Source organism: Eumetopias jubatus, unplaced genomic scaffold, assembly GCF_037043125.1.
Source record: "Eumetopias jubatus isolate StellerSeaLion01/CBP00866 unplaced genomic scaffold, mEumJub1_p1.0 scaffold_4, whole genome shotgun sequence".
NCBI classification, from domain to species: domain Eukaryota; kingdom Metazoa; phylum Chordata; class Mammalia; order Carnivora; family Otariidae; genus Eumetopias; species Eumetopias jubatus.
In genome coordinates, this window is record NW_028274810.1 from 55,991,762 (window position 1) to 56,004,369 (window position 12,608).

Here is a 12,608-nt window from a genome sequence, read left to right on the forward strand (position 1 = left end):
AAGGGACCCTAAATATCTATCCCCATGAACAAAAGAGGAAAAATTTGTCACAGATATATTAAATGTAACTAGAGTTGCAATGTCTTGTTTTTTCCTTATTAGCAAATGAATGCTTCCTTATGAATATTCTCAAACAGTAAGACTTTAAAAGTTCCAATTATATATATGCACTGCAAAAATCAGTATCTCTGAGCCTAAGGACCTCTGTCATAAGATGAAAGATTTTAATACAATTTTACCTTAAAATATGAGCAACCACAGCTGGTCCATACCAATCTCCAGCTTTTTTCCCAGACTTCTTTCCATATTCTATTAGTTGATGTAAACCAAAGAGAGCCAAAGGGGAATCACCAAACCAAGAGATGATTTTCCTGTGATAAATTTCATTTCGCATTTCATGATCATCAGAATATCTCCTGATTGTTTTCTTCTGAGAGACTGTTGGGGTTTTGAGTTCTCTTTCCCCTGAAAGTGATGCTTCAAATGATGCAGTAAATTTTTTTACAGTGTTGGAAGTCCATGATTCAGAGTCTGAATTTTCAATGTCCAAAGCATCAGGCCAGGTCCAAGCTAAAGTAGTTCCAAAGCAAGGTGTTCAGATCTTTTAATAGATTTTAACAATTCTACTAAAATAAGTAGATAGCATTTAAAGTCATATAGGTTACTAAACTAAAATAGTAAACTCAGAAGTAGGCAAATTTACAGAGACAGAAAGTAGATTAATGGTTGCATATGGCAAGCAGGGTATTGGGAGTGACTGCCAAAGGTATGAGGTTTCTTTTGGGGATGATGAAAATGTCCTAAAATTAGGTGATGGTGATGGTTGCAGAAGCCTGGAAGCATACCAAAACCACTGAATTGTTTACTTTAAATGAGTGAATTTATGTTATGTAAATTATATCTCAATAAAGCTTTGAGATAAAATTTAAAAAATAATATTGAGAAATAATTTTTAAAAAATAGTAAACTCAGGTACAAATAAACAACTCCGCAAAATGCTTTTCTTTCCTTTCTTTTCTTTTGACAGTGCTGAAATGGAATGAGGACTTCTGTACTCCCTTACTAGTACTATTTATCAGACATCCAATCTTGACTACCCAAACGCACAATAAACATATTTACTAACATTAATGAGGGAATAACTTCAGAAAGTAGATTTTAATTTGACTATATGTTAAAATAGAAGTCTTAACCATGGAAATTTTAAATTTCTTTTCTTTGTCCTTTTCTCAAACAATCTTTTCAAAATAATCATTGTTTAGGGAGTAATATCAATTCTCTAATAAATGAAATGTTAATAAATAGAAGTCATTAAAGATCAAACATACCCCCAAAACCAACTATATTCACTACTTCAGTTTTTATGACAAGACAGTTCCAAGCACACATATAACTTTAAGTTAACAAAATGAATCATAGATTCGGAGAACTAGTTAGGACTATAAAAAATATCCCAATTCTTGCCCGTGATTGCACAAGACTACAAATAAATCATCCCAAAGTTTAAAAATTCTTTTTCTTTGTATTATCCATACCACTCTTGAATAAACATTCTCTCTAAATAATTTCATCAATAATCCCTACAGAAAGGTTACCAAATATTTGCCATGCATTGCAGGGAAATTATCTAACACTTTAAAAATATGATAAGACTTAGTAATAACCATATATGATAGCTTAAAATACTAAACTAAAATCTCCCTACAAATGTACAAATTATTAAAAATGGTAAGAAAGGTTTTTCTTTTTTAAAAATAGATAAATGTAGGCGCCTGGGTGGCTCAGTTGGTTAAGTGACTGCCTTCGGCTCGGGTCATGATCTCAGGGTCCTGGGATCGAGCCCCACATTGGGATCCCTGCTTGGCGGGAAGCCTGCTTCTCCCTCTCCCACTCCCCCTGCTTGTGTTCCCTCTCTCACTGTCTCTCTCTCTTCAAATAAATAATATCTTTTTAAAAAAATAAAAATAAAATAAAATAAAAATAGATATATGTAAGAAGTATCAATATTTTTGAGAGTCTTAAAAGACTAAGCATGATAACCTTATTAAGAATATGCCTAGGGCGCCTGGGTGGCTCAGTTGGTTAAGCGACTGCCTTCGGCTCAGGTCATGATCCTGGAGTCCCGGGATCGAGTCCCGCATCTGGCTCCCTGCTTGGCGGGGAGTCTGCTTCTCCCTATGACCCTTCCCCCTCTCATGTTCTCTCTCTCAAAATTTTTTCAAAAAAAAAAAAAAGAGGGCGCCTGGGTGGCTCAGTTGGTTAAGTCACTGCCTTCGGCTCAGGTCATGATCCTGGAGTCCCGGGATCGAGTCCCACATCGGGCTCCTTCTCCCTCTGACCCTCTTCCCTCTTGTGCTCTCTATTTCTCATTCTCTCTCTCTCAAATAAATAAATAAAATCTTTAAAAAAAAAAAAGAATATGCCTAATCAAGGGGCTCCTGGGTGGCTCAGTCATTAAGCGTCTGCCTTTGGCTCAGGTCGTGATCCTAAGGTCCTGGGATCGAGCCCCGCATCGGGCTCCCTGCTCTGCGGGAAGCCTGCTTCTTCCTCTCCCACTCCCCCTGCTTGTGTTCCCTCTCTCGCTGTGTCTCTCTCTGTCAAATAAATAAATAAAATCTTTAAAAAAAAAAAAGAATATGCCTAATTAAGTTAACTGATTATAATCATATTTGTAAAGATAAAAACATTTTAAAGCATTATTGATATATAGAGAGAAAATAAAGAAACCGGTTTAAATTTCTTAAGATTTAAATAATATAAAAATATCAACTATCTGCTCAAAGTCACTGCTATTGACCTGCTCAAGATTTACTGAACTGGAGATAATCCAGATAATTCAATCAAAAAGAACTAAATAACAACAACAACAACAACAAAAATCCAAAGGCTACTAAAAACTTATACTTACATGTAAGTCATATCTAGCCTAGTTCAATAAAGATGGAATATGCTAGATTAGTTACAACTTTTAGAAGACATCAGGAAGCCAAGAAATTAACCATAAGAAATTTTACACAGTTTGCAAGCTGGAGTTCAAATTTAAAAAAAACAAGCAGGTTGCACCTGGGTGGCTCAGTCAGTTAAGCCTCTGACTCTTGATTTTGGCTTAGGTCATGATCTCAGGATTCTGAGATTGAGCCCCACGTCAGGCTCTGCACTGTGTATGGAACCTGCTTAAGATTCTCTCTCTCCCTCTCTCTCTGTCCCTGCCCCCCAAAACAAAGAACAAAACAAAAATCCCCCCAAAAACAGAGATTTGGTTTACCTCTACCAAGAAAGTGTAGTACGAGTCCTTGAGCCAATAGCATCTGGCCAGTTCTTAATGTACAGCCCCAACCACAGTCTGTTGTCAAAGCCGAGCCTTCTATTTGAGGAAATTCTTCCCTGTAGGTCAACCATATTCTTGAAATGAAATCTTTACGAAATTCTTCTACATTTCCTGCAATTACATGATCTTCTATTGTACATCCTGATCTTGCAGGTAACAGTGTATTTTCATCTACAAAATAAAAATATAAACTATAGTCTAAATATATGCAAAGAAACGTCAATAATGGTATTATGTTCCCATTACTGTCCATAAGATATGGAGTATATTATAATTTTTCTAACACTTTTTTTCAATTTAAATGAAGATAAATGTTATTCTGCCTAATCAGGCTATTATGAAAATCAAATAAGAATGGATGCTGAGGGGCACCTGGGTGGCTCAGTTGTTAAGCATCTGCCTTCAGCTCAGGTCATGCTCTCAGGGTCCTGGGATCGAGCCCCGCGTCGGGCTCCCTGCTCCATGGGGAGCCTGCTTCTCCCTCTCCCACTCCCCCTGCTTGTGTTCCCTCTCTCGCTGTCTCTCTCTCTCTGTCAAATAAATAAATAAAATCTCTTAAAAAAAATAAAACCTCGCTGAAAAAAAAAAAAATGGATGCTGAAATGTTTTGTACACTCTTGAACTAGCTAATAAAAGGTTTCATCAGTAATACTGTTAATAATAATATCCTATATTCCAAATATAATCAACTCTTTTATGAGGGGATAATATAAAAATACCTTTTCTTTTTGCCTCATTTGGCTCAGGATATACATATTAGTGCTCTCTAAAATGAGGTTTGCAAATAAAATATGATTTGTCAATACATAAAACTGAACGTAATCACATAAACTAGTTCTAAAAATCAAATAAAATGTGCACATTGTATTTATTGTCATGAATATTTATACTCAAATTATAAAATCAAAACTAAGAAGCTAAAGAGTAAGAATATAAAATTCCTAAATATATAGTTACCCTTTCATGCTGAATATTTTTTTAAAACTCCTCCCACCCACATATATCATTTTAAAAAGCTTTTTCAAATTGATTATCTGTAATACAATTTCTATGTGAAAATTGTGGTCACTGTTTTCCCAATAATTTACAAAATACTGGGGCTCAAATGAACTAACATTCCTTGATTACTCTCTCAAAATGAACGGACATTGCTTGATTACTCCTAGAGAAAATATCTTAGTCACCTTTACAACCTCAGCATATAGCAGAGTGGCTAAAACAAGTAGATCCTAATAAATGTTGCTTGGTTTGGGTGGGTGGACAGGTGGATAGATAAATCTGCCTACAACTTTCAATTCCAAGGAGTTCAATTTCCAATGCCCTTCTGCAGGATGTTAAGGCAGTTTTATCGTGCTTTTATTCTTTATCCTTGCTGCACCTATCCTTCTTCAAGTTCATTCTGAAAAAATTACAATCACCTAAACTTCATAATATTCAGCTTAATGGAGCTAACTTGTGGCATACAGTTTCAATGACAATAAAAAGAATGACTGCCGAGCCCCCATTATCGATGAATTTCTCTCAATATTTGAAGTTAATTACAAATAAAAATGCCTAGAAATTGAACATGGCCCTACAAATATGTCCAAAATTTCTACTATAGAGACATTTAAATTTGTCTGAAATTTGATACAATAGTACATAACTCTCGCACCTCATCCTATGGCTTGCTGAACATATAGTTCCTAATCTCCTACCTTGACAAAGTGATTAATTCTTTATCCTTTTAAGATCTAGTCTCTAAAATTACTCTAAATTTACTCTAAATGTTTACTCTAAATTTACTCCAAATATAAAATTTACCGGGACCTGGGTGGCTCAGTTGGTTAAGCCTCTGACTCTTGATTTTGGCTCACGTCATGATCTCATGATGGACCCTGCATCGGGCTCTGGGCTGGGTGTGGAGCCTGCTTAGGATTCAATCTCTCCTTCTGCCCCTCCCCCCCCAAAATTTACTCTAAATATTATTGGAAAATTGCTAGTACTAAATGAACTTCATTATCCTCTTGACTTTCCACTATAATAATACAGCCCCTGCTATCCCATTCTTTGACTGACTTTTCTTTTCACAATCTTAATTATATCTATAATATTTATCTACATCTGCCTCCCTTCCAAACTTCAAGTACACTAGAAGAGAAGGAATGTTTTCTTCTGCATCCCTAAAGCTCCAGCACTTAGCACAGAGTTCATTCAGTTCATAGTAGATGTGCAATAAACAGTTGTCAGGTGAATGTAAGATAAATGGAACCAAAGGAAGAGGGGTTTTTAAATCTTTGTTTTGCTCTGCTTTTGTTTTTTATGATGGGAGAGATGTGAGATCAGAGCTTTACGAAGCATGGGAAGTCACAAAGAACCACAACAAAGAATGAAATGAAGGCTGATAAAGGAAACAGAAGAGAACTGCTATTAACATTGAGGGTTCAATCAAGGCTGACTATCACAAACAAGCTAATATGGGAAGTAATTATAAGTAAACAAATTATAAAATGAGCCCTCAAAGACTACAGCTCTTGTAATTATCAGATACAGGATAAAGTAAGTATGCATATGTTTAAAAAATAGAAGGGTATTGAAAGTTAGACAAATAACAAAAAAACAGACTATTAAAATTGATCAGGCACATAGAAAAGAAAACCAAATTGAACTGCTAGAAATGAAAAATATAATAACTAAAAATAGAAATTTGGTGTAAGATCAAACAGAAAATTATACACCACTTAGGAGATACTTTAAAAGCTAAAGAAATTACTCAGAATACAGCACAGAGAGACAAAGTAATAGAATATGTGAAAAACCAAAGAATTTCAGAGACAAAAAAAAAATCTAACAAAGATTTATCAGAGATGCTGGAAAGAATGGGAAGAATGGGGAACAGATATAAATTAAAAGTGGTTGAAAATATTTCAGATTTTAAGAAAGATATGAATTCCAAGGAGAGTAAAATAAAGTTCACACAAAAGATAAAGAAATGATCTGAAAAACAACCAGAGAGGGGTGCCTGGGTGGCTCAATCATTAAGTATCTGCCTTCAGCCCAGGTCATGGTCCCAGGGTCCTGGGATGGAGCCCGGCATCGGGCTCCCTGCTCAGCGGGAAGCCTGCTTCTCCCTCTCCAACTCCCTCTGCTTGTGTTCCCTCTCTCACTGTGTCTCTCTCTGTCAAATAAATAAATAAAATCTTAAAAAAAAAAAAACAACCAGAGAGAACAAAGAAATGACAGCTTCAAAATACTAGAGAGAATATCTTGTCCTAAACTAAGCAAGGATTTATTAAACAGAACACATAGTAGTAACTATTTAAGGAGGTAAAATAGTTAACCAGACTATATTAAAATTAAGCACTACTGTTCTTCCAAAGATAACATTAAATGAGTGAAAAAATAACCAATAGATTAGAAGACATTTCCTATAGATATATTCAAAAAAGGATTCATATCTAGAATATATAAAGAAAACTCAGGAATGAATCAATAAGAAAAAGATAATCTAATAGAAGACATATCCAAATGGAAAAATGTTTATGAAAATATGCTCATTCCATTAGTTATCAGAGAAATGCAAATTAAAATCAAAATGTAGGGGCACCTGGGTGGCTCAGTCATTGAGCGTCTGCCTTTTGCTCAGGTCAGGATCCCAATCGAGCCCCACATCAGGCTCCCTGCTCCACGGGAAGCCTGCTTCTCCCTCTCCCACTCCCGCTGCTGTGTTCCCTCTCTCGCTGTGTCTCTCTCTGTCAAATAAATAAACTCTTAAAAAACATAAAATCAAAATGTAGCTCTAATAAAAAAGAAAAATATCAAGTAATGGTGACATAAGAGCAAGCAGAATTACTACACACACCTAGTAGGAATACCAATTGGCACACCTACTATATAAAACCTATTGAGGCTGACCATATGAATACCCTATGATCCAGCAATTACTTTCCCAGGTATACAGACTGAATGAAAATCCATACACATGTTCATTCACCAAAGCACATGTACTAGAATATTCACAGCAGCACTCTTAACAATTGCCAAAAATTGAAAATTACCCAAATGCCCCCCAAGAGTAAAACAGGTAAAGTTTGGCACGTGCACACAATGCAATACTGGAGGGAATACAAAAATATCCAGCACCCAACAAGGCAAATAATACAGTGTCTGGCAATCAATCAAGGATTACTCAGCATGCAAAGAGACAGGAAAACACAAGCCAAAATGAGAATACTCAATCAATAAAAACTGAACCAGAACTAATACAAATGTTAGAATTGGCAAACAAGGACATTAAAAAAGTTATTACAACTATTTTATATATGTTCCAAAAGGTAACTAGAGAAAAGGAAGACAAAAAAAAAAAAAAAAAAAAATGGAACTTCTAGATATATATAAACTACAATGTCCAAGATGAAAAATATATGACTGGGATTCATGGCAGATTAGACATTGCTAAGGAAAAGACTGAAAGACTGGTGAACTTGAGGACAGGCAATAAGAATGATCCAAAATAAAACACAGAGAGGAAAAATAATTTTTTAAAAATAAAGGACCAGCAGGAGCGCCTGGGAGGCTCAGTCAGTTAAGGGTCCAACTCTTGATTTCGGCTCAGGTCATGTTCTCAGGGTCATGGGATCAAGTCCCGTTGGGCTCTGCGCTCATAACTGAGTCGGCTTGAGATTCTCTCTCTCCTTCTCCCTCTTCCCCTCCCCCCACTTGCACTCTCTCTCTAAAATAAATAAAGTCTTTTTAAAAAATAAAATAAATGGGGTGCCTGGGTGGCTCAGTCGTTAAGCGTCTGCCTTCAGCTCAGGTCATGATTCCAGGGTCCTGGGATCGAGCCCCACATCGGGCTCTCTGCTCCGCGGGAAGACTGCTTCTCCCACTCCCACTCCCCCTGCTTGTGTTCCTGCTCTTGCTGTGTCTCTCTCTCTCAAATAAATAAATAAAAATCTTAAAAAATAAATAAATAAATACATACATACATACATACATAAAATAAACTACCATCAGTGAGCTGTGGCAGAATTTCACCAATGAAAATATATGTATAATTGGAGACCCAGGAGAAAGAAAGGGAAGGAAAGAAAAAATATTTGAAGACAAAATTACTGAAAAAATTTCAAATTTGAGGGGCGCCTGGGTGGCTCAGTCAGTTAAGCATCTGCTTTCAGGTCAGGTCATGATTCTGGGGTCGTGTGATTGAGCCCCACACCAGGCTCCCTGCTCAACAGGGAGTCTGCTTCTCCTGCTTCTCCCTCTGCCACTCCCTTGCTCATTCTCTCTCAAATAAATAAATAAAAGCTTTTTAAAAAATTCAAATTTGATCAAAACTATGAATCAACAGTTCCAAGAAGTTCAACAAAACCTAAGCACAAGAAACATGAACAAAACTACACCAGTGCATATCATAATCAAATTTTTCCAAATTGGTGGGCGCCTGGGTGGCTCAGTCATTAAGCATCTGCCTTTGGCTCAGGTCATGATCCTGGGGTCCTGGGATTGAGTCCCACATTGGGCTCCCTGCTAGGCAGGAAGCCCGCTTCTCCCTCTCCCACTCCTCCTGCTTGTGTTCCTGCTCTCGCTATGTCTCTGTCAAATAAATAAATAAAATCTTAAAAAAAAAAAAATTTCCAAACTGGTGATAAAGAAAAAAATCTTAAGTGCTTAAGGAAGTAGTAGTTTCATCTTACCAACCTCTGAGTCACCTATGGTGAATTTATTCATAATGATATATAAGTATAGGATTCTTTTTTTAAAGATTTTATTGACTTATTTGAAAGAAAGAGAGAGCATATGAGCATGAGCAGTGGGGAGGGGCAGAGGGAGAGGGAGAAGCAGACTCCTCGCTGAGCAGGGAGCCGGATATGGGGCTCAATCCCAGGACCTCGGGATCATGACCTGAGTCGAAGACAGGCACTTAACCAACTGAGCCCCCCAGGTGCCACAATAAGTATAAGATTCTTAAACTTGATAATCTGCCTTCTATTATTTTATTTCTACTAATATTAAGGCACATTTGCAAAAACTTAGATTATTTTAACCAGGCTGAATCTGGCATGATCTTTCAAGCTTTTAAATTTATCTTGCTACCTTTCCTGAGCTACAAACTCTTCATTTTATATTACACAATTCTTCCTTCCCAGTGTAAGATATCCTGTTGTGCATTGTTATGTCATTATTTGTAGTATAAGAGTTCCTGGGTGGCTTAGATAGATAGAGAGAGAGAGAGAGAGAGAGATAGATAAAATATACTACCAAAAAATATTTGTAGTATATAAATTCAAATGGTCCTACCAGTATTATCTTGACCAAATACCAAAATTTAATTTTACAGATTATCTGTGAGAGAAGCAATTAAGGATTTTATTTCATTCTAAGTAAGCTTAATCTTTTCACAGACACCATGCCCCCATCTGGCTAGGATTTTTCTAGGTTTTCTCTTAGATGATTCAGGACATGATGGGCCCAGAGACTGTTAAGGAAAAAACTGAAATTTGAGGCCATCTCTGGCATACCAGTTCTATCATAGGGGCCAAAATTATTTAACGTAAATTGAACAGAGATGAGGCTCTCCCACTCCCCCGCCTGTGTTCCCTCTCTTGCTATGTCTCTATCTGTCAAATAAGTAAAATCTTTAAAAAAAAGAAAAAAGGAAAAAAACACTTTTTAAAAAGTAGAGAGGGTAGCACAGAGGCTAGAAAATGATAAAAGCTTTTTCTGAACTGAAGCCATCTCAGGGAGGGACTTTGCCTAGGGATCTCTTTGTAGAACATAAGGAAGACATGACATGAAAGTAAGACATCAAGTGGTCTTACTATGTGTGCTGTTGGTTTTTGTACTATGTCTACTGTTTTTAGGGATCTGTGTTGCTCTAGACCTTGCCAGGGTTATGGAAATAAAATCCCAGACGTTACGGAAATAAAATCCCAGAATTTGGAATTTTTTGAATCATAACTTTTAATAAAAAATGGCATGCATGAAGAAATGAGTTATATAGAGGTGTATCACTTAATTTCCAGAAATTTGAACATTTTTTAGATCTTGTTCTGTCGGGGCAGCTGGGTGGCTCAGTTGGTTAAGCATCTGCCTTCGACTCAGGTCATGATCCTGGAGTCCCAGGATCGAGGCCCGCATCGGGCTCCCTGCTCAGCGGGGAGTCTGCTTCTCCCTCTTCTTCTCCCTCATCCCTGCTCGTGCACACGCTCTCTCATTCTCTCTCTCTCTCAAATAAATAAGATCTCATTTTATTATTGATTAATATTGAAAGTATTTTGTCTGACCACAATGGAATTGAATTAAAAATCAATAAATGATGCAAGAAAATACTATATACATTGTTTATAATGGTGAAAAACTAAAAACAAATGCCCATCAATAATAGAATGAATAATTTGTAGTAATTCATACACTGGAATATTATGCAGCAATAAAAATAAACTAGAACTACCTGTAACAACATAGACAGTTCTTAAAAACACAACTTTGAAAGCCATAAGCAAGTAACAGAAGCAAAATATAGTTTGATTCCATTTTCAAAAAATCAGAAACAGGAAATACAAAATCATTAGTAACATTGCAATAGCGGGTTTTTTTGGCATGGGAGGGCTATAATAGGGTAGAAGCACACAAAGATAAAAAATTACTCAAATACCATATGATTTCACTCATATGTGGAATTTAAGAAACAAAACAAAGAACAAAGAAAAAAAGAGACAAAAAAACAGATTTAACTATAGACAACAAACTGGTGGTTACCAGAGGGGAGGTGGGGAGGGGGATGAGTGAAACAGGTGAAGGAGATCAAGAATACACATACTGAGGGGCCCCTGGGTGGCTCAGTCATTAAGTGTCTGCCTTTGGCTCAGGTCATGATCTCAGGGTCCTGGGATCGAGCCCCGCATCAGGCTCCCTGCTCTGCGGGAAGCCTGCTTCTCCCTCTCCCACTCCCCCAGCTTGTGTTCCCTCTCTAGCTGTCTCTCTCTCTGTGTCAGATAAATAAATAAAATCTTAAAAAAAAATACACATATTGTGATGAGCACTGAGTAATGGATAGAATTGTTGAATCATTGTATTATATACCTGAAACTAACATAACACTGTGTGTTAATTATACTTGAACTAAAAGTTAAATAAATAAAAGTAATATTATATTTTTCTTGTTGAGTACAGTTTTGTTACTCTCCTTAAAAGTATTTACACAAGGTTTTTAACTTCTCTATGTGTGAATAATTCATAATGTCAAAATTTTTAAGATTTAATATAAAATTATTAAAATAATAAAAATTTAATATTTGTAATAAAGAAATAATACAAAGAAGAAAAAGTCTTTCTTTTTTTAAATTTTTTATTGTTATGTCAATCACCATACATTACATCATTAGTTTTTGATGTAGTGTTCCATGATTCATTGTTTGTGCGTAACACCCCATGCTCCATGCAGAACGTGCCCTCTTTAATACCCATCACCAGGCTAACCCATCCTCCCACCCCCCTCCCCTCTAGAACCCTGTTTGTTTTTCAGAGTCCATCGTCTCTCATGGTTCGTCTCCTCTTCCGATTTCCCCCCCTTCATTCTTCCCCTCCTACTAAGCCAGAGGAATGTTGAAAAAGAAAAGCAAAGCTGGTGGCATCACAATTCCGGACTTCCAGCTCTATTACAAAGCTGTCATCATCAAGACAGTATGGTACTGGCACAAAAACAGACACTTAGATCAATGGAACAGAATCGAGAGCCCAGAAATGGACCCTCAACTCTATGGTCAACTCATCTTTGACAAAGCAGGAAAGAATGTCCAATGGAAAAAAGACAGTCTCTTCAACAAATGGTGTTGGGAAAATTGGACAGCCACATGCAGAAGAATGAAACTGGACTATTTCCTTACACCACACACAAAGATAGACTCCAAATGGTTGAAAGACCTAAACGTGAGACAGGAGTCCATCAAAATCCTAAAGAAAAAGTCTTTCTTCCACTGGATTCTGTCATATCGGTCATATATCCTAGCTTGGTGCTGAAGTAAACACTTGCTACTTCAAAGAGTGGTAGGTGAAGATAAGGCCAACATGCTGAGATTAGCAGAGTCGGAAGATGAATAGAACCTGTGTCCTTGATGTCAGAGAGGCACTGAATTAACCAACCTAGAGCCATCCCTACATAGGACCTCTGCTTGTGTATGTTAATACATCCCCTTATTGTTTAAGCTACTTTAAAATACATCCGTTAGCAACCTTTCCAATTTGGTCTCCTTCTGTAGTTTTATAGCAGCCTGTACTTCTGCTTCATCACAAATACCAT

General features: G+C 36.7%; 1 protein-coding gene across 3 annotated transcripts in view; it reads right to left on the reverse strand.

Annotated features, from left to right (window-relative positions):
• ATG4C (autophagy related 4C cysteine peptidase) overlaps positions 1–12,608 on the reverse strand; it is a 95,485-nt gene that overhangs the window by 43,643 nt on the left and 39,234 nt on the right. For all 3 annotated transcript variants that reach the window (XM_028106947.2, XM_028106948.2, XM_088022397.1), the window contains exons 4-5: positions 3,266–3,499; positions 240–570 (exon numbers count right to left, since the gene is read on the reverse strand). In XM_028106947.2, the coding sequence (XP_027962748.1) occupies positions 240–570; positions 3,266–3,499 (565 nt within the window). The remainder of the gene's footprint in view (positions 1–239; positions 571–3,265; positions 3,500–12,608) is intronic.